Source organism: Taudactylus pleione, unplaced genomic scaffold (assembly GCF_031769625.1).
Source record: "Taudactylus pleione unplaced genomic scaffold, aTauple2 ptg003302l, whole genome shotgun sequence".
Taxonomy (NCBI): domain Eukaryota; kingdom Metazoa; phylum Chordata; class Amphibia; order Anura; family Myobatrachidae; genus Taudactylus; species Taudactylus pleione.
In genome coordinates, this window is record NW_028287657.1 from 75170 (window position 1) to 97912 (window position 22743).

The 22743-nt window shown below is 51.2% G+C and overlaps 1 protein-coding gene across 1 annotated transcript; it reads left to right on the top strand.

The window, feature by feature from the left end:
* Window positions 1–667: 667 nt before the first annotated feature.
* Window positions 668–22411, top strand: MAD2L2 (mitotic arrest deficient 2 like 2; the record flags this gene model as incomplete). The annotated part of the gene is made up of 6 exons (XM_088466493.1): window positions 668–905; window positions 3973–4020; window positions 11994–12112; window positions 13571–13642; window positions 13782–13882; window positions 22317–22411. Coding segments are annotated over exons 2-6 (427 nt in total), but the record flags the coding sequence as incomplete, so codon positions are not given.
* Between the last annotated feature and the right edge of the window lie 332 nt (window positions 22412–22743).

Sequence of the window (22743 nt, forward strand, 5' to 3'; positions counted from 1 at the left end):
ATCCTATAACACCTGGCATGGAGATATACATCACCCTATAACACCTGGCATGGAGCTATACTGAGGTATACATCACCCTATAACACCTGGCATGGAGATATACATCACCCTATAACACCTGGCATGGAGCTATACTGAGGTATACATCACCCTATAACACCTGGCATGGAGCTATACTGAGGTATACATCACCCTATAACACCTGGCATGGAGCTATACTGAGGTATACATCACCCTATAACACCTGGCATGGAGCTATACTGAGGTATACATCACCCTATAACACCTGGCATGGAGATATACTGAGGTATACATCACCCTATAACACCTGGCATGGAGATATACTGAGGTATACATCACCCTATAACACCTGGCATGGAGCTATACTGAGGTATACATCACCCTATAACACCTGGCATGGAGCTATACTGAGGTATACATCACCCTATAACACCTGGCATGGAGATATACATCACCCTATAACACCTGGCATGGAGCTATACTGAGGTATACATCACCCTATAACACCTGGCATGGAGCTATACTGAGGTATACATCACCCTATAACACCTGGCATGGAGCTATACTGAGGTATACATCATCCTCTAATACTGTGATCCGTAATAAAGAATAGACCTGGGCAATGGTTGGTCAGCTGGGGTGGAACTACAGATCCCAGCACATCCGCCACCTACGCTGGGATCCCTGCTTCCACCGCAGCTGGAGGAGAAGAGACTGCAGGACGGCGGCTACTTGCAGGAACGGAGCAGTAATGAGGCGGCACTAGGACCTGGAAGTGCTGCGGCGTCATCAGCTCTGCGACCAAAGGGAGAGAAGGAACCGTCAGGCCCGGGGCGGGGAGCGGAGGACGGGGGAGAGCCGGGAACATCAGGCTGCGGGGATCGGTGAGAGAGCGGGAGGCTCACACCGGCTGCCGGGGGGACCGGGAGCATATAGGGGAGGGGGTGCAGCCGCTGCCTCCTGTCATACTCACTGCTAGTGTACTGTACACCCCCTCACTGCTAGTGTACTGTACACCCCCCTCACTGCTAGTGTACTGTACACCCCCTCACTGCTAGTGTACTGTACACCCCCTCACTGCTAGTGTACTGTACACCCCCTCACTGCTAGTGTACTGTACACCCCCTCACTGCTAGTGTACTGTACACCCCCCTCACTGCTAGTGTACTGTACACCCCCCTCACTGCTAGTGTACTGTACACCCCCCTCACTGCTAGTGTACTGTACACCCCCCTCACTGCTAGTGTACTGTACACCCCCCTCACTGCTAGTGTACTGTACACCCCCTCACTGCTAGTGTACTGTACACCCCCCTCACTGCTAGTGTACTGTACACCCCCTCACTGCTAGTGTACCGTACACCCCCCTCACTGCTAGTGTACTGTACACCCCCCTCACTGCTAGTGTACTGTACACCCCCTCACTGCTAGTGTACTGTACACCCCCCTCACTGCTAGTGTACTGTACACCCCCTCACTGCTAGTGTACTGTACACCCCCTCACTGCTAGTGTACTGTACACCCCCTCACTGCTAGTGTACTGTACACCCCCCTCACTGCTAGTGTACTGTACACCCCCCTCACTGCTAGTGTACTGTACACCCCCCTCACTGCTAGTGTACTGTACACCCCCCTCACTGCTAGTGTACTGTACACCCCCCTCACTGCTAGTGTACTGTACACCCCCTCACTGCTAGTGTACTGTACACCCCCCTCACTGCTAGTGTACTGTACACCCCCTCACTGCTAGTGTACCGTACACCCCCCTCACTGCTAGTGTACTGTACACCCCCCTCACTGCTAGTGTACTGTACACCCCCTCACTGCTAGTGTACCGTACACCCCCCTCACTGCTAGTGTACTGTACACCCCCTCACTGCTAGTGTACTGTACACCCCCTCACTGCTAGTGTACTGTACACCCCCTCACTGCTAGTGTACTGTACACCCCCTCACTGCTAGTGTACTGTACACCCCCTCACTGCTAGTGTACTGTACACCCCCCTCACTGCTAGTGTACTGTACACCCCCCTCACTGCTAGTGTACTGTACACCCCCCTCACTGCTAGTGTACTGTACACCCCCCTCACTGCTAGTGTACTGTACACCCCCCTCACTGCTAGTGTACTGTACACCCCCCTCACTGCTAGTGTACTGTACACCCCCTCACTGCTAGTGTACTGTACACCCCCTCACTGCTAGTGTACTGTACACCCCCTCACTGCTAGTGTACTGTACACCCCCTCACTGCTAGTGTACTGTACACCCCCTCACTGCTAGTGTACCGTACACCCCCCTCACTGCTAGTGTACCGTACACCCCCCTCACTGCTAGTGTACTGTACACCCCCCTCACTGCTAGTATAATATACCCCCCTCACTGCTAGTGTACTGTACACCCCCCTCACTGCTAGTGTACTGTACACCCCCCTCACTGCTAGTGTACTGTACACCCCCTCACTGCTAGTGTACTGTACACCCCCCTCACTGCTAGTGTGCTGTACACCCCCCTCACTGCTAGTGTACCGTACACCCCCCTCACTGCTAGTGTGCTGTACACCCCCCTCACTGCTAGTGTGCTGTACACCCCCTCACTGCTAGTGTACTGTACACCCCCTCACTGCTAGTGTACTGTACACCCCCTCACTGCTAGTGTGCTGTACACCCCCTCACTGCTAGTGTACTGTACACCCCCTCACTGCTAGTGTACTGTACACCCCCTCACTGCTAGTGTACTGTACACCCCCTCACTGCTAGTGTACTGTACACCCCCTCACTGCTAGTGTACTGTACACCCCCTCACTGCTAGTGTACTGTACACCCCCTCACTGCTAGTATAATATATACCCTCACTGCTAGTGTACTGTACACCCCCTCACTGCTAGTGTACTAAACCCCCCTCACTGCCAGTGCACTGTACACCCCCCTCACTGCTAGTTTCCCCCTTTAGAATGTAAGCTCCTATGAGCAGGGCCCTCTACCCTCTTGTGCTTCTCCGTTCTCTACTTTCATCTACTTCTTACTCCCCACCTAACACTTGGTTACTTTGGAATGTTGCTTTTCTGGGTGTTATGGTGGCGAATGTAGCAATGTATGTTATCCATGTCCTGTATTGTATTGTACTGTAAGTCAACCTATTTGCCTATGTACTTTGTAAGGTGCTGCAGAACACTTGTGTGCCATATAAATAAATGTTAATAATAGTATAATATCCACCCTCACTGCTTGTATAATACACCCTCACTGCTGGGAGTGTAACATCCACCCTCACTGCTGGGAGTGTAACATCCTCCCTCACTGCTGGGAGTGTAACATCCTCCCTCACTGCTGGGAGTGTAACATCCTCCCTCACTGCTGGGAGTGTAACATCCTCCCTCACTGCTGGGAGTGTAACATCCACCCTCACTGCTGGGAGTGTAACATCCACCCTCACTGCTGGGAGTGTAACATCCACCCTCACTGCTGGGAGTGTAACATCCTCCCTCACTGCTGGGAGTGTAACATCCACCCTCACTGCTGGGAGTGTAACATCCTCCCTCACTGCTGGGAGTGTAACATCCACCCTCACTGCTGGGAGTGTAACATCCTCCCTCACTGCTGGGAGTGTAACATCCTCCCTCACTGCTGGGAGTGTAACATCCTCCCTCACTGCTGGGAGTGTAACATCCTCCCTCACTGCTGGGAGTGTAACATCCTCCCTCACTGCTGGGAGTGTAACATCCTCCCTCACTGCTGGGAGTGTAACATCCTCCCTCACTGCTGGGAGTGTAACATCCTCCCTCACTGCTGGGAGTGTAACATCCTCCCTCACTGCTGGGAGTGTAACATCCTCCCTCACTGCTGGGAGTGTAACATCCTCCCTCACTGCTGGGAGTGTAACATCCTCCCTCACTGCTGGGAGTGTAATATATCTTGCACCCAGGCTGACTTTATTTTATTTTCGTTGTCTTTCAGATCCGATAATGACCACTTTAACGCGCCAAGATTTGAACTTCGGGCAAGGTACAAAGTCTTCATGTATATGACACAGTCAGTGCTCACAGTGTGGTGTACGGTGTCCCTGTAACATGATTTCGGTGCTGAGCATACTACGTTCTATGTCTCTGCTTCGTGTCCATGTTTGTTTTCCTCCTGGGGTAATGGGGAGTCATAGTCCCCAGGAGACCCTTCTGCAGCTCATACTTTTCTCCTACTCCCCCTTTGGACCCCTGCCTATTGTCTTGAGGGCAGACTCTGAGATTGCTGCTGTGGCGCCCTCCGGCCTTTCTACGAGGGGAGCCATTATGGGTTCCTGACATCTCGTGTGTGTTCTCCTGGAGGAACGTTCTCAGGAATCGTGAGTGTCTGTGGCTGTGTGATAGCCTGCGAGGAGAAGCATCACTGTAGCCCCTATTATCCTGCATTTTATAACACTTCTAGCACGCTGGGCTCCAGGTCATTGTGCTCTTACAAGGCCACGATAGTCTGGGACCCCCATAGTTGGGGATAGGGGGGATGTTGGGTACACATCACATTCAGTATTCCTTTAGGTATAAAGCACCGTGTGTAAAATAGCTTCTGGTAACACAACAGCTGTTAATGTTGTGGATGGTGCCTAGGAATGTGGTAGAGTGTGACACAGGTGGGAGAGGTGCAGGTAACAAGGCGCAGGCAGCACAGGTGGGAGAGGTGCAGGTAACAAGGCACAGGCAGCACAGGTGGGAGATGCAGGTAACAAGGCACAGGCAGCACAGGTGGGAGATGCAGGTAACAAGGCACAGGCAGCACAGGTGGGAGATGCAGGTAACAAGGCACAGGCAGCACAGGTGAGAGAGGTGCAGGTAAGAAGGCACAGGCAGCACAGGTGGGAGATGCAGATAACAAGGCGCAGGCAGCACAGGTGGGAGAGGTGCAGGTAACGGCACAGGTGGGAGAGGTGCAGGTAAGAAGGCACAGGCAGCACAGGTGAGAGAGGTGCAGGTAAGAAGGCACAGGCAGCACAGGTGGGAGATGCAGGTAACAAGGCGCAGGCAGCACAGGTGGGAGGTGCAGGTAAGACGGCACAGGCAGCACAGGTGGGAGATGCAGGTAACGGCACAGGCAGCACAGGTGGGAGAGGTGCAGGTAACGGCACAGGCAGCACAGGTGGGAGATGCAGGTAACAAGGCACAGGCAGCACAGGTGGGAGATGCAGATAACAAGGCACAGGTGGGAGAGCTGAAGGTAACTAGGCACAGGCAGCACAGGTGAGAGAGGTGCAAGTAACAAGGCACAGGCAGCACAGGTGGGAGATGCAGGTAAGAAGGTGCAGGCAGCACAGGTGGGAGAGGTGCAGGTAACGGCACAGGTGGGAGAGGTGCAGGTAAGAAGGCACAGGCAGCACAGGTGAGAGAGGTGCAGGTAAGAAGGCACAGGTGGGAGATGCAGGTAACAAGGCACAGGCAGCACAGGTGGGAGATGCAGGTAAGAAGACACAGGCAGCACAGGTGGGAGAGGTGCAGGTAAGAAGGCACAGGCAGCACAGGTGGGAGATGCAGATAACAAGGCACAGGCAGCACAGGTGGGAGAGCTGCAGGTAACTAGGCACAGTCAGCACAGGCGAGAGGTGCAAGTAACAAGGCGCAGGCAGCACAGGTGGGAGATGCAGGTAAGAAGGTGCAGGCAGCACAGGTGGGAGAGGTGCAGGTAAGAAGGCACAGGCAGCACAGGTGGGAGATGCAGATAACAAGGCACAGGCAGCACAGGTGGGAGAGCTGCAGGTAACTAGGCACAGGCAGCACAGGTGAGAGGTGCAAGTAACAAGGCGCAGGCAGCACAGGTGGGAGATGCAGGGAAGAAGACACAGGCAGCACAGGTGGGAGAGGTGCAGGTAAGAAGGCACAGGCAGCACAGGTGGGAGATGCAGATAACAAGGCACAGGCAGCACAGGTGGGAGAGCTGCAGGTAACTAGGCACAGGCAGCACAGGTGAGAGGTGCAAGTAACAAGGCGCAGGCAGCACAGGTGGGAGAGGTGCAGGTAAGAAGGTGCAGGCAGCACAGGTGGGAGAGGTGCAGGTAACAAGGCGCAGGCAGCACAGGTGGGAGAGGTGCAAGTAAGAAGGCACAGGCAGCACAGGTGGGAGAGGTGCAAGTAAGAAGGCACAGGCAGCACAGGTGGGAGATGCAGGTAACAAGGCACAGGCAGCACAGGTGGGAGAGGTGCAGGTAACAAGGCACAGGCAGCACAGGTGGGAGAGGTGCAGGTAACAAGGCACAGGCAGCACAGGTGGGAGCTGCAGGTAACAAGGCGCAGGCAGCACAGGTGGGAGAGGTGCAAGTAAGAAGGCACAGGTGAGAGATGCAGGTAACAAGGCACAGGTGGGAGATGCAGGTAACAAGGCGCAGGCAGCACAGGTGGGAGAGGTGCAAGTAAGATGGCACAGGCAGCACAGGTGGGAGATGCAGGTAACAAGGCACAGGTGGGAGAGGTGCAGGTAACAAGGCGCAGGCAGCACAGGTGGGAGAGGTGCAGGTAACAAGGCGCAGGCAGCACAGGTGGGAGATGCAGGTAACAAGGCGCAGGCAGCACAGGTGGGAGAGCTGCAGGTAACAAGGCGCAGGCAGCACAGGTGGGAGATGCAGGTAACAAGTCACAGGCAGCACAGGTGGGAGATGCAGGTAACAAAGCACAGGTGGGAGAGGTGCAGGTAACAAGGCGCATGCAGCACAGGTGGGAGAGGTGCAGGTAACAAGGCGCAGGCAGCACAGGTGGGAGATGCAGGTAACAAGGCGCAGGCAGCACAGGTGGGAGATGCAGGTAACAAGGCGCAGGCAGCACAGGTGAGAGGTGCAGGTAACAAGGCGCAGGCAGCACAGGTGAGAGGTGCAGGTAACAAGGCGCAGGCAGCACAGGTGGGAGATGCAGGTAACAAGGCGCAGGCAGCACAGGTGAGAGTTGCAGGTAACAAGGCGCTGGCAGCACAGGTGAGAGGTGCAGGTAACAAGGAGCAGGCAGCACAGGTGAGAGGTGCAGGTAACAAGGCGCAGGCAGCACAGGTGGGAGACGCAGGTAACAAGGCACAGGCAGCACAGGTGGGAGATGCAGGTAACAAGGCGCAGGCAGCACAGGTGGGAGATGCAGGTAACAAGGCGCAGGCAGCACAGGTGGGAGATGCAGGTAACAAGGCGCAGGCAGCACAGGTGGGAGATGCAGGTATCAAGGCGCAGGCAGCACAGGTGGGAGATGCAGGTAACAAGGCGCAGGCAGCACAGGTGGGAGATGCAGGTAACAAGGCGCAGACAGCACAGGTGGGAGATGCAGGTAACAAGGCGCAGACAGCACAGGTGGGAGATGCAGGTAACAAGGCGCAGACAGCACAGGTGGGAGATGCAGGTAACAAGGCGCAGGCAGCACAGGTGGGAGATGCAGGTAACAAGGCGCAGGCAGCACAGGTGGGAGATGCAGGTAACAAGGCGCAGGCAGCACAGGTGGGAGATGCAGGTAACAAGGCGCAGGCAGCACAGGTGGGAGATGCAGGTAACAAGGCGCAGGCAGCACAGGTGGGAGAGGTGCAGGTAACAAGGCGCAGGCAGCACAGGTGGGAGAGGTGCAGGTAACAAGGCGCAGGCAGCACAGGTGGGAGATGCAGGTAACAAGGCGCAGGCAGCACAGGTGGGAGATGCAGGTAACAAGGCGCAGGCAGCACAGGTGGGAGATGCAGGTAACAAGGCGCAGGCAGCACAGGTGGGAGAGGTGCAGGTAACAAGGCGCAGGCAGCACAGGTGGGAGAGGTGCAGGTAACAAGGCGCAGGCAGCACAGGTGGGAGATGCAGGTAACAAGGCGCAGGCAGCACAGGTGGGAGAGGTGCAGGTAACAAGGCGCAGGCAGCACAAATGGGCTGCAATCAGTAGTGACCAGGCGTTGGCGTTCCTTACACTTTCTTGCACAGTCACCGGTCAGTGATTGGTCACTTTGGATTATGGTAGATATGAGCTGTGTGTAATAATAAGCCTGTGTCAGTGATTGGTCACTTTGGATTATGGTAGATATGAGCTGTGTGTAATAATAAGCCTGTGTCAGTGATTGGTTACTTTGGATTATGGTAGATATGAGCTGTGTAATAATAAGCCTGTGTCAGTGATTGGTCACTTTGGATTATGGTAGATATGAGCTGTGTAATAATAAGCCTGTGTCAGTGATTGGTTACTTTGGATTATGGTAGATATGAGCTGTGTGTAATAATAAACCTGTGTCAGTGATTGGATACTTTGGATTATGGTAGATATGAGCTGTGTGTAATAATAAGCCTGTGTCAGTGATTGGTCACTTTGGATTATGGTAGATATGAGCTGTGTGTAATAATAAGCCTGTGTCAGTGATTGGTCACTTTGGATTATGGTAGATATGAGCTGTGTGTAATAATAAGCCTGTGTCACTGATTGGTCACTTTGGATTATGGTAGATATGAGCTGTGTAATAATAAGCCTGTGTCAGTGATTAGTCACTTTGGATTATGGTAGATATGAGCTGTGTAATAATAAGCCTGTGTCAGTGATTGGTCACTTTGGATTATGGTAGATATGAGCTGTGTAATAATAAGCCTGTGTCAGTGATTGGTCACTTTGGATTATGGTAGATATGAGCTGTGTGTAATAATAAGCCTGTGTCAGTGATTAGTCACTTTGGATTATGGTAGATATGAGCTGTGTGTAATAATAAGCCTGTGTCAGTGATTGGTCACTTTGGATTATGGTAGATATGAGCTGTGTGTAATAATAAGCCTGTGTCAGTGATTGGTCACTTTGGATTATGGTAGATATGAGCTGTGTAATAATAAGCCTGTGTCAGTGATTAGTCACTTTGGATTATGGTAGATATGAGCTGTGTAATAATAATACCTGTGTCACTGATTGGTCACTTTGGATTATGGTAGATATGAGCTGTGTGTAATAATAAGCCTGTGTCACTGATTGGTCACTTTGGATTATGGTAGATATGAGCTGTGTAATAATAAGCCTGTGTCAGTGATCGGTCACTTTGGATTATGGTAGATATGAGCTGTGTGTAATAATAAGCCTGTGTCAGTGATTGGTCACTTTGGATTATGGTAGATATGAGCTGTGTGTAATAATAAACCTGTGTCAGTGATTGGTCACTTTGGATTATGGTAGATATGAGCTGTGTGTAATAATAAGCCTGTGTCAGTGATTGGTCACTTTGGATTATGGTAGATATGAGCTGTGTAATAATAAGCCTGTGTCAGTGATTGGTTACTTTGGATTATGGTAGATATGAGCTGTGTGTAATAATAAGCCTGTGTCACTGATTGGTCACTTTGGATTATGGTAGATATGAGCTGTGTAATAATAAGCCTGTGTCAGTGATCGGTCACTTTGGATTATGGTAGATATGAGCTGTGTGTAATAATAAGCCTGTGTCAGTGATTGGTCACTTTGGATTATGGTAGATATGAGCTGTGTGTAATAATAAACCTGTGTCAGTGATTGGTCACTTTGGATTATGGTAGATATGAGCTGTGTGTAATAATAAGCCTGTGTCAGTGATTGGTCACTTTGGATTATGGTAGATATGAGCTGTGTAATAATAAGCCTGTGTCAGTGATTGGTTACTTTGGATTATGGTAGATATGAGCTGTGTGTAATAATAAGCCTGTGTCACTGATTGGTCACTTTGGATTATGGTAGATATGAGCTGTGTAATAATAAGCCTGTGTCAGTGATTGGTCACTTTGGATTATGGTAGATATGAGCTGTGTGTAATAATAAGCCTGTGTCAGTGATCGGTCACTTTGGATTATGGTAGATATGAGCTGTGTGTAATAATAAGCCTGTGTCAGTGATCGGTCACTTTGGATTATGGTAGATATGAGCTGTGTAATAATAAGCCTGTGTCAGTGATTGGTCACTTTGGATTATGGTAGATATGAGCTCCCACCTAAATTACACATTATCAGCATCTGTATAGCACAGAATAAGAATTCTGTCTGCGTCTATGGGAGATATAAGGGGACGTATACAAGCTCTCACACCTGTACCCCTGCTCGTCTCTGCTGGGTAAGGGGAGATAGACCATGGACTCAGCAACTTCTTAAGCTTGATACACACTTGCTGATGCCGGGTCTGACAAGGGGGAGCTATGTGTCCTGCTGCATTCGCTAGCGACCCGCAGAAGTGCTCATATCACGGGTACCCACTAGATGATGTACCCGATATGCCGGCCTGATTTGTAGGATTTACCTAGCGTGTACCCAGCTAATAATCAATCACTCTTTGGGGGAATTAGGTTCTCTGCAAGGTGCTGTCGGGACACAGTCACTTCATAGCCACCAGCATAAGGTGTCCGCTCTCACCCCATACATAGTACCATAATTCTCTGTGGCCTGAGCAGCAGAACATCGCTCCGGCACACTGCAGAGCATTCATTTCCCCTCCTTCCTCTCCAGATTGGCATTGATGTTGTTTTTGAAAATCAGCTGGATGCTCTTCTCTCCCTGATCACTAAATCCCTAAATTGTTCCCAAGCAGCACAGAGCGCGGCCAAATGTCAGAAGGGCTGATGGACCGGTACAGCCGTGTGAATGCCAGCCGAGCAGATCCTCCTCCTGGCGCTCTGCTTGGCCAACATGCTTAGGAGCTTGCTGCTGGGCCGCGCCCCTCTGACTCATAACACGCCCCCGTGGCATGAGGTGTGGGGCAGTGACATGATGTGAGGAGGGGAATGGAGGCAGCAGGAAGTCACAGACTGAGAGTTATATAGTGGGAGGAGCAGGGTCCCCAGCAGCACAGAGTATATCAGGAGATGAGTGATATGTCAGTGAGGACAGGGCTGCATGTGACGGGCAGTGACATGATGGGAGGAGGGGAATGTAGGCAGCAGGAAGTCACAGACTGAGAGTTATATAGTGGGAGGAGCAGGGTCCCCAGCAGCACAGAGTATATCAGGAGATGAGTGATGTGACAGTGAGGACAGCGCTGCATGTGACAGGGGCAGTGACATGATGGGAGGAGGGGAATGGAGGCAGCAGGAAGTCACAGACTGAGAGTTATATAGTGGGAGGAGCAGGGTCCCCAGCAGCACAGAGTATATCAGGAGATGAGTGATGTGACAGGGGCAGTGACATGATGGGAGGAGGGGAATGGAGGCAGCAGGAAGGCACAGACTGAGAGTTATATAGTGGGAGGAGCAGGGTCCCCAGCAGCACAGAGTATATCAGGAGATGAGTGGTGTGTCAGTGAGGACAGGGCTGTATGTGACAGGGGCAGTGACATGATGTGAGGAGGGGAATGGAGGCAGCAGGAAGTCACAGACTGAGAGGTATATAGTGGGAGGAGCAGGTTCCCCAGCAGCACAGAGTATATCAGGAGATGAGGGATGTGTTAGTGAGGACAGGGCTGCATGTGACAGGGGCAGTGACATGATGGGAGGAGGGGAATGGAGGCAGCAGGAAGTCACAGACTGAGAGTTATATAGTGGGAGGAGCAGGGTCCCCAGCAGGACAGAGTATATCAGGAGATGAGTGATGTGTCAGTGAGGACAGGGCTGCATGTGACAGGGGCAGTGACATGATGTGAGGAGGGGAATGGAGGCAGCAGGAAGTCACAGACTGAGAGTTATATAGTGGGAGGAGCAGGGTCCCCAGCAGGACAGAGTATATCAGGAGATGAGTGATGTGTCAGTGAGGACAGGGCTGTATGTGACAGGGGCAGTGACATGATGTGAGGAGGGGAATGGAGGCAGCAGGAAGTCACAGACTGAGAGTTATATAGTGGGAAGAGCAGGGTCCCCAGCAGCATCACTGATCAGTTACTGTTGGCAAGTGCAATGAGGAGGGCTCAAGCTTTCTGCGTTGCTTTATACACAGATATATACACAGATATATACACAGCTATAGCATACTATATGAGAGCAGACAGTCATATATAAGTTGCTGACCTATATGTGTACTTCATGTGTTGCAGCCTGACAGCCGCTTTCTCCTCTGTTCCCTCCTGTAGTGGTGGCAGATATTTTGTGTGAGTTTCTGGAGGTCGCTGTGCATCTGATACTTTATGTCCGAGAGGTTTATCCCATCGGGATCTTTCAGAAGAGGAAAAAATACAATGTACCAGTGCAGGTAGACGGCTCTTCTGTGTTCCTTTGTCTTCCAGCAGTGTATGGAAAGTCACCATGTCCTTATTGGCAGCATCTCCCCATCCTGATTCCTGGGGTGACAGACTGGTACCCGATGATGATATTTAAATCAGTAGCCCTGGGGCCAGACAGGAAACGTTCTTTTGATTCCTTTGGGGTCTCGGGTTAATATGATTTATACAGAGTGGGTGTGGATTCAGAGAGATTAACCCTAACCGTCGGGGTAGATGCCTGACCCTAATTCTCCTGTAAGTGCCTAACCCTCACCCTCCCTCCTGGTGCCTGACCCTAACCCTCCCTCCTGGTGCCTGACCCTAACCCTCCCTCCTGGTGCCTGACCCTCACCCTCCCTCCTGGTGCCTAACCCTAACCGTCCTTTTTTGTGCCTGACCCTAATCCTCCCTCTCTGGTGCCTGACCCTAACCCTCCCCCCCTGGTGCCTGACCCTAACCCTCCCCCCCCTGGTGCCTGACCCTATCCCTCCCTTCTAGTGCCTGACCCTAACCGTCCTTTCTTGTGCCTGACCCTCACCCTCCCTCCTGGTGCCTGACCCTAACCGTCCTTTCTTGTGCCTGACCCTCACCCTCCCTCCTGGTGCCTGACCCTAGCCGTCCTTTCTAGTGCCTGACCCTAACCCTTCCTCCTGGTGCCTAACCCTAATTGTCCCTTCTAGTGCCTGACCCTTACCATCCCTCCTGGTGCCTAACCCTAGTTATTGGGGTAAGTCTCAAGCAGTCGCCCTAACCCTCTGGTAAGTGACTAACACCCGCAAAAAAAAAAAAAAATCATGTTTTCATAATATTTTTTTTTTATTTACGTCAATCATTTTGTGTCTACCCTTTGACAATGTCGACTATTTGTACCTTTAGTGTGTGGACCTTTTGTCCCAGACCTATTGACTGTCTAACATCTGGTGTTATCTAGACATTGTCGACCTTTTTACTGACTATTGTCCGGAACCCATGCAGCGTAGCCTATGACAGGGAGAGGGGTGTCCTCTGTGCCCCATACTCACAACGTTGCGCTGCGTCCGGATTTGGGAATCCCGATCTGTAATGGCCAATGAACACATTCCCTGTGTATTATGTAATGTAACATAAAGGGATGAATGTATAATTATATCTGTGGGACGCGTTAGAGGTCACCTTTAGGCTGGCTACACAAAATTAACCTGTTGATGGCCAGTGATATAGGGTTTTATTTATGTAACTAAGAATGGTTCTAATGTTTGATTACTTAGCGTGTCTTAGCCTGGGCATCGCTCTGCAGGACGGCTTGTATACGGATCTGCCTCATAATAATAATAATGAATATAATATTGCTGCTATATCGGTATGTACTAAGTAACAGTGACCGGACGTGAGAGACCAGTCCTATGCTCTGACACCCATCTAGTGATGAGCCTCATGTCGCTGTCTTTGCTCTTTCTGTCTATTCCCAGATGTCCTGTCACCCGGAACTGAACCGGTACATCCAGGACACGCTGCACTGCGTGAAGCCTCTGATAGAGAAGGTGAGGGGCGCCAGCTCTGGGCATCTGATGGTGGTGGGTATAGAGCGCTCTATAACCACCATCTCCTGTGCTGAGATGTATTTCTGTCCAGGCTGTTTGCCCGTTGAGCACACACTTTATTTTCTTCCTGTCCTTGCAGAATGATGTGGAGAAAGTGGTGGTGGTAATTCTGGATAAAGAGCACCACCCGGTGGAGAGATTTGTCTTTGAAATCGCACAGCCTCCTCTCCTTTCTATCAGGTAATAAGGTCAGAGGCTTGCCGTAACTGACCCGCCCAGGCTACCTGTGTCCTATATTTATTTATCCCAGCATGTCTACGGTTCTGATGCTTTCCTTCAGGCTGGGAAGTAGCTTAGCACATTATCTATTCCTAGCCTTATCCTAAAGTGTCTTTCCTATGCCATTGTGTGTGCCAAGCCAACCTCCCTGAGAATGCCGCCTGTTACATCGTTAGGATCAAACTACACTACACAGCTGAGACCTTAGTGACGCTGCTGAATGTTGTTCAGCCTTTGCTGCCTACGTTAGCACTCGCATGCACACACTCGCATGCACACACTCGCATACACACACATACTCACATATACAGTCAGGTGCATAAATATTGGGACATTGACAGAATTTTCATATTTCTACTTCAGGGTCCATAGGGGGTCCACAGGGTTGACCTTGGGGTATAGCTGGATCTGGATCCATGGGCACCACGCAGTTAAAGCTTTAGCTGCTCCCAGGATGCACTTGGGTCCGTCCTCCTCTATACCCCGCCCCCGGCCACAGCACCTCAGTTTGAGTTGGTGCCCGGCCGGAGTCGGGTCACCTGCGCAGGGGGGCTGCAGGAGCAGCCCCCAAAAGCTTTCTATTTTTATTTAAAAAAAAAAAAAAAAAAAAAGAGCCTGTTAGATTTTTATTTTAAAACAGAGGCTCTATTGTGGCAGCGACGGGCTGTCTATGCAGACGCCCACGCTGCCGCTCTCCTTCCCCGCTGGCGCCGCGACGCCAGTACTGCACTGGGGATCGCGGCGGGAGGCCAGAGTCCGTACTAGCCGGACTCTGGGTCCCTCCCTGGACTGCTGCCGGAGTCGCCGGGGACAAGGTAAGCCGCGAGTCGCCGATTAGCGGCGGCTCGCGGGTTTTGCCTGCAGATGCAGTCCTTTGCCCCCGGTCCTAGGGGACAGACCGGGGGCCGCTAGCGGTGGCGGCGGGCTCCCCCTCTGAGGAGGAATAACCCGTGGGACCACTAGACCACCAGGGATATATGGCAAGCGGGATGCCGGCAAGCCCTGGGGTTAATATGCTAGCCAGGGGAGGAAGCCTTCCCTGTCAGCGGCTCCTCCCCTCAGCTCAGCGCGCCTTTCAGCACGGAGTCTGGCGTCGCTGAGCTGCAGTTACACGGCCACTCCTCCTCTGAGGTCTCCAGCAGCCATTTTCTCACAGTGGCAGCGCAGATCTTCAGGGAGCACGCGGACCGGTCCCCCTGTGTACCTCTCCCCTGATTAAGGACAGCGTACACAGCACTATAGCCCTCCCAGACACTGAATCTGGGCAGGTTGATTGTAGTGTAAAGGTGCAGTGAGTATATCTTCCTGCATGGTATGTGACTTTTGCTAGTGCTGCCTGTCTGTGCTTATTTTCTACTTACTGTCAGCTTATACCTATCCCTTTACTTCTCCTACAAGCCCTACAGGTGTGTGGGGGAGGGGCGTTTCTACTGACCTCACTTATATAGATCACGTATTTGTGAGGTCCGTCACATACAGTTGTGTGCTACTCAGTGCCATATTGTGGGCTGTTGTTCAGCACACCGGTGAGTGCGTTTTACTTCTACCCTGGTGCCAGATATATAATATATTCTGTCATGTCAGACGAGGAGGTTGAGTGCTCAGTGGCTCCGGTGTTGGCCTCCTGCGGACGCTGTTCTGCAGGAGTAGATAGGGAGGATTTGTCACAGGATGGCCTGTGTAGTCGATGCCAGGTGGCTCCTGGCCCATCCAGACCTTCTCTGGCGCAGGAACCACCGTGGGCGATGTTTTCTCAAGTGCTGGTGTCTATTGCGGACCGTCTGTCGGTCCCGACTGCTCTCCCTACTAGGTCGTTGTCCCAGCCGACCATCCCCCATTCCCCGGGTGTCCCGCAGTTATTGCGGAGTCCTCCTGGGTCTCAGTCGGTGGGTCCCTATGCGGGGTTGCCTATGTATATACAGGCTTCCCCTGTGCCGCAGCAGCCTGTGGTACCTTTTCAGGCCCCTATGGTGACTCCTCCACCCTGGGTGGATGTGCTCTCCAACTCTGTGCAAAATTTGGCGGCCGCTTCCTCGGCTTTTCAGTCAATGTTGCAGACTGACATGCCTTCTAGGATTTCAAAACGCCCACTCATGACACGGGCTGCTCAGGTATCGGACTCAGAGGGTTCCTCAGATGATGGGGAGGTCCCTGATGACACTGACTCGGACGCCTCGGTCCAGGAAATGGATACCAAGTCGTCCATTAATGTGCGAGCACTAGTTAGGGCGGTGCGAGCTATTCTTCTTATAGAGGATGAGGCACCGGTTCCTAAGTCGAAGTTTCCTAGTTTCAAAAAAACTAAGGTGGCTTCTGCGGTGTTTCCCCTGTCGGATCAGTTGACGGACCATATGGCGGTAGCTTGGCAGGCGCCCAGTAAGAGATTCCTTCCTCAGAAGCGGTTGGCTTCTAATTACCCCTTCCCTGAGGCACATTGTAAAAAATGGGAAACTCCACCGGCGGTGGATTCCCATGTCACCCGTTTAACTCGGGGCGCCACCTTACCATTACCGTCGATATCCTCGCTGAAGGATCCCACGGACAGGAAAGTTGAGACTTGCTTAAAGTCTATTTACTCCCTCTCCGGGGCGGTGGCCCGACCGTCCATGGCTATCACCTGGGTGGCCAAGGCCATTGAGGGGTGGGCCAATGCATTGGAAGATACCTTCCCGGACGACGCTCCGGATGTCCAGCGGGCGTTGTTGGGACAAATGAGGGACGCTGCTTCTTACATTGGAGAAGCTTCTTTAGATGCTAGTCTGCTGACCTCGAGGGTATCGGCTGCAGCGGTGTCTGCCCGCCGATCCTTATGGTTGCGGTCCTGGAGAGCGGACTCTGATTCAAAGAAAGGTCTGGAGGCCTTACCTTTCAATGGGGAATTACTATTTGGTCCGGACTTGGACAAAATAGTGGACACCCTGGCTAAATCCAAGTCGGCCTTCCTCCCTTCGGCGGCACTGCCTGCTAAGGTTCGGAGTTCGGCTTTTCGTTCCTTTCGGGTTCAGGGTAAGGCGAAAGGTCAGTCCTTCCCGAGACAGTCTGCGAGTAAGACGGCCTCTAAACCCAAGAAGCAAGCCTGGAGTGCTCGGCGCCCTTCTTCCAAGCAGGAAGATAAACCTGCGGCCTGATGGGACGGGCCTCCCTCTGGGGGACCTCAGAGTGGGAGGCCGACTTCTTCTATTTGCCCAGTGCTGGCACAATACCACCACAGATGCCTGGGTTCGATAAGTGGTCTCCCAGGGGTACGCCCTGTCTTTTCGGCACAGACCACCCCACCAGTTTTTCTGCACAAGTCCTTCTCAGGACAAGACCAAGGCGTTACAGGTTCAGGAGGCTATAGAGTCCTTGCTGAAAGCAGGGGTCATTGTTCCCGTTCCGCTATCACAACGAGGGACGGGGTATTATTCGTCTCTGTTTCTGGTGCAGAAACCCAATGGTTCTCATCGCCCTATCCTCAACTTGAAGTCTCTGAACAAATTCCTCAGGGTTCCCAAGTTCAGGATGGAAACGTTACGTTCCATTATTCTGGCGATGGAACCGGGGGATTACATGGTGTCCCTGGACATCCAGGACGCCTACCTCCATGTTCCGATAGCATCTTCACACCAGCGGTATCTGAGGTTCGCTATCCTTCAACACCACTATCAGTTCCGGGCGCTACCCTTTGGTCTCTCCACGGCACCGAGGGTGTTCACGAAGATTATGGCGGTCATGGCTGCTGCCGTACCTGGACGACCTCCTGTTGCTGGCGAGCTCTCCGGAGGTACTGCTTCAACATCTCCACCTGACGATCGCTTGCCTGCAAGCACACGGGTGGTTGATAAATTGGAAAAAGTCCTCCCTGATTCCATCACAGCGGATGGTTCATTTGGGAGCCCTGCTGGATTTGCGTCAGCAAAGGATCTTCCTGACTCCGGAGAAGGTCGCCTCCCTACAGCTGCGGATACGCAGTTGCCTGAGCCGTTGCCGCCTGTCGGTCCATTCGGCTATGAGAGTTCTGGGGTCCATGGTGTCGACATTCGACATGGTGGAATTTGCCCAGTTCCATTCCCGGCCCCTGCAGGGGCTGATTCTATCAGAATGGAACGGGTTACCTCACCGGATCCGCTCTCAGGTGCTGGTGTTGTCTCCGGACGTTCGGCTATCTTTGGCTTGGTGGCTTCAGACAGCTCATCTGGTCGAGGGGCGCCCATTTTGGATCCCGGACTGGGTCCTGCTCACGACGGATGCCAGTCTCCGGGGTTGGGGGGCAGTGACCGGCTCTTTGTCGCTTCAGGGTCATTGGTCAGCGGAAGAAGCACTTCTCCCCATCAACATCCTGGAACTGCGGGCAGTATACAGGGCCCTGCAGTCGTCCGGCCCCGCTCTTCACGGAAGGGCGGTACAGGTGCAGTCCGACAACGCCACCACGGTGGCGTATATCAATCACCAAGGCGGAACTCGCAGTCAGGCAGCGATGTCGGAGGTGTCTCGTATCCTGACTTGGGCGGAGGGTCACATTCCAGCGATCTCGGCGGTCTTCATCCCCGGAGTCCTCAATTGGGAGGCGGACTTCCTCAGCCGTCACGACGTGCATCCTGGGGAATGGTCGCTTCACCCAGAGGTGTTTCAGCTACTCGTGGACAGGTGGGGACTGCCGGAGCTGGACTTGATGGCCTCCCGTCACAATCACAAGTTGCCCGTTTACGGGTCAAGGACAAGAGACGCAGGTGCAAGTCTGGTGGACGCGCTGTCGGTGAAATGGACGTTTCACCTGGCGTATCTGTTTCCTCCGATATCCCTGCTTCCTCGGGTTCTGCGGAAATTCAAGCAGGACGGCGGCATGCTCGTGCTGGTAGCTCCGGCGTGGCCCAGACGTCCTTGGTACTCCGATCTCAGGAGCCTCTCCATCGACGCTCCGTACCTTCTTCCTCAGCGTCGGGACCTGTTGTCTCAGGGGCCCTGCCTTTACCCGTATCTGGGTCGGCTGTCTTTGACGGCGTGGCTCTTGAGACAGCCGTCTTGAGGTCTCGGGGCTTCTCCAGTTCGGTTATTGGTACCATGCTCAGGGCACGCAAGCCTGCTTCAGCACGGATTTATCACAGTGTGTGGCACACTTACTTTCAGTGGTGTGAGTCCAGACATTATGATCCTCAGGTGTTCCGAGTTTCTAGGATCTTGGAATTTCTTCAGTCAGGATTGGATCTCGGCTTACGCCTTGCATCTCTGAAGGTTCATGTGTCCGCCTTGTCCGTGTGGTTTCAACGGCGGATTGCAATACTACCAGACGTTCACACCTTTTTCCAGGGTGTTCTCAGGATCCAGCCTCCCTTTGTGCCTCCTGTGGCTCCTTGGGACTTGGCGGTGGTGCTACGGGTCCTGCAGGGTCCTCCGTTTGAGCCTCTTGAGGCGGTGGAGCTCAAGTGGCTGACATTTAAGACGGTTTTTCTCCTGGCAATTGCTTCGGCAAGGAGGGTGTCTGAATTGGGGGCGCTTTCCTGTCGCCCTCCTTTCCTGATTTTTCACCAGGACAGAGCGGTGCTCCGCACTCGTCCTGAGTTTTTGCCCAAAGTGGTCTCGAAGTTCCATATTAATCAGGAACTTGTTGTGCCAGCTTTTCAGTCCCCTGATCTTTCAGCTGGTGAGACTTCCTTAGATGTGGTCCGGGCGCTTAGAATTTATGTAGACCGGACGGCTTCGGTTAGGAAGTCTGATTCCTTGTTTATCCTCTTTGGTTTTCACAAGAGGGGTTGGCCTGCCAACAAACAAACGTTAGCCCGTTGGCTTCGTTCCGTTATTTGTGAGGCTTATGCACAGGAGGGATTACCTGTGCCAGCCTCTGTTAAGGCTCATTCCACTCGTTCTGTGGGTCCCTCTTGGGCTGCTAGACGTGGCGCTTCTGCTGTTCAGCTGTGTAAGGCGGCCACTTGGTCTTCAATTCAAACGTTTTTGAGGTTCTATGCGTTTGACACCTTTGCCTCTCAGGATGCATCCTTTGGGCGCCGGGTACTCCTTTCAGCACAGGAGCGTCCCCGCCCTTAGTTGTACTGCTTTGGGACATCCCCAAGGTCAACCCTGTGGACCCCCTATGGACCCTGAAGTAGAAAACAAGAGATATGGTAAGAACTTACGTTTGTTATCTCTGTTTCTACGAAGTCCATAGGGTCCACAGGGCGCCCGCCCTGACGCGCCTGGCTTCAAATGGGCTGTGTGGCTGGTCACCGGTTTTCCGTCTCCCATTTCTGTGAGTATGGTTTCTTGTGTGTTCCAGTCTTCCTTCTCTCTGTTTAGTCTCCTCCTCCGGCCTTGGCTGCTTACCAACTGAGGTGCTGTGGCCGGGGGCGGGGTATAGAGGAGGACGGACCCAAGTGCATCCTGGGAGCAGCTAAAGCTTTAACTGCGTGGTGCCCATGGATCCAGATCCAGCTATACCCCAAGGTCAGCCCTGTGGACCCTATGGACTTCGTAGAAACAGAGATAACAAAGGTAAGTTCTTACCATATCTCTTGTTTTTGCCCTCTAGTCACCACCACAATGGCTGTGAAATGAAACAAACAAGATGTGATTTAACTGCAGACTTTCAGATTTAATTTGAGGGTAATAACATCCAAATCAGGTGAACGGTGTAGGAATTACAACGGTTTCTATATGTGCCTCCCACTTTTTAAGGGGCCAAAAGTAATGGGACTATGAACTCAAAAGCTATTTCATGGACAGGTGTGGGCTATTCCCTCGTTATTTCATTATCAATTAAGCAGGTAAAAGGTCTGGAGTTGATTCTAGGTGTGACATTTGCATTTGGAATCAGTTGCTGTCGACTCTCAATATGAGATCCAAAGAGCTGTCACTATCAGTGAAGCCATCATTAGGCTGAAAAATCAAAACAAACCCATCAGAGAGATAGCAAAAACATTAGGTGTGGCCAAATCAACTGTTTGGAACATTCTTAAAAAGAAAGAACGCACCAGAGAGCTCAGCAACACCAAAAGACCCGGAAGACCACGGAAAACAGCTGTGGTGGATGACAGAAGAATTATTTCCCTGGTGAAGAAAAACCCCTTCACAACAGTTGGCCAAATCAAGAACACTCTCCAGGAGGTAGGTGTATATGTGTCAAAGTCAACAATCAAGAGAAGACTTCACAAGAGTGAATATAGAGGGTTCACCACAAGATGTAAACCATTGGTGAGCCACAAAAACAGGAAGACCAGATTAGAGTTTGCCAAACAACATCTAAAAAAGCCATTACAGTTCTGGAACAACATCCTATGGACAGATGAGACAAAGATCAACTTGTACCAGAGTGATGGGAAGAGAAGAGTATGTAGAAGGAAAGGAACTGCTCATGATCCAAAACATACCACCTCATCAGTGAAGCATGGTGGTGGTAGTGTCATGGCGTGGGCATGTAGGGCTGCCAATGGAACTGGTTCCCTAGTATTTATTGATGATATGACTGCTGACAAAAGCAGCAGAATGAATTCTGAAGTGTTTCGGGCAATATTATTTGCTCATATTCAGTCAAATGCTTCAGAACTCATTGGACGGCGCTTGACAGTGCAGATGGACAATGACTCGAAGCATACTGCAAAAGCAACCAAAGAGTTTTTTAAGGCTAAAAAGTGGAATGTTATGCAATGGCCAAGTCAATCCCCTGACCTGAATCCGATTGAGCATGCATTTCACTTGATGAAGACAAAACTGAAGGGAAAATGCCCCAAGAACAAGCAGGAACTGAAGACATTTGCAGTAGAGGCCTGGCAGAGCATCACCAGGGATGAAACCCAGCGTCTGGTGATGTCTATACGTTCCAGACTTCAGGCTGTAATTGCCTGCAAAGGATTTGCAACAAAGTATTAAAAAGTGAAAGTTAGATTTAGGACTGTTTAGTTTGTCCCATTACTTTTGTCCCCTTAAAAAGTGGGAGGCACATATAGAAACCGCTGTAATTCCTACACCGTTCACCTGATTTAGATGTAATTACCCTCAAATTAAATCTGAAAGTCTGCAGGTAAAGCACATCTTGTTTGTTTCATTTCAAAGCCATTGTGGTGGTGACTAGAGGCCAAAATATGACAACTCTGTCAATGTCCCAATATTTATGCACCTGACTATGTGTGTGTATGTATATATATATATATATATGTATATATATATATATATATATATATATATATATATATATATACATACATATACACACACACTCGCATATATATACACACACATATATATATACTCGCATACACACATACACACACCCCCGACCCTTCTCCACACTTTGTTGAACCACTTACTGGGAGTTAGAAATAGTAACTTGTGTCCATTGCAGTCAATGAGCAGCTTTTCTGTCCTGTGTCTAGTGAGGTCCTAGTATGTGTCCTGAGTATTCCTGTGCTCTCTGTGCTCTCTCCAGCTCAGACTCTTTGCTGTCTCATGTGGAGCAGTTACTCAGGGCGTTCATTCTGAAGATCAGTGTATGTGATGCCGTCCTGGACAACAACCCCCCGGGTACGTCCCCCCTAACATTCAAATTCATCCATCCCATTATAACTATACATGTAATACACTATACCATTATAACTATACATGTAATACACTATATTTATACCATTATAACTATACATGTAATACACTACATTTATACCATTATAACTATACATGTAATACACTATACCATTATAACTATACATGTAATACACTACATTTATACCATTATAACTATACATGTAATACACTATACCATTATAACGATACATGTAATACACTACATTTATACCATTATAACTATACATGTAATACACTATACCATTATAACTATACATGTAATACACTACATTATA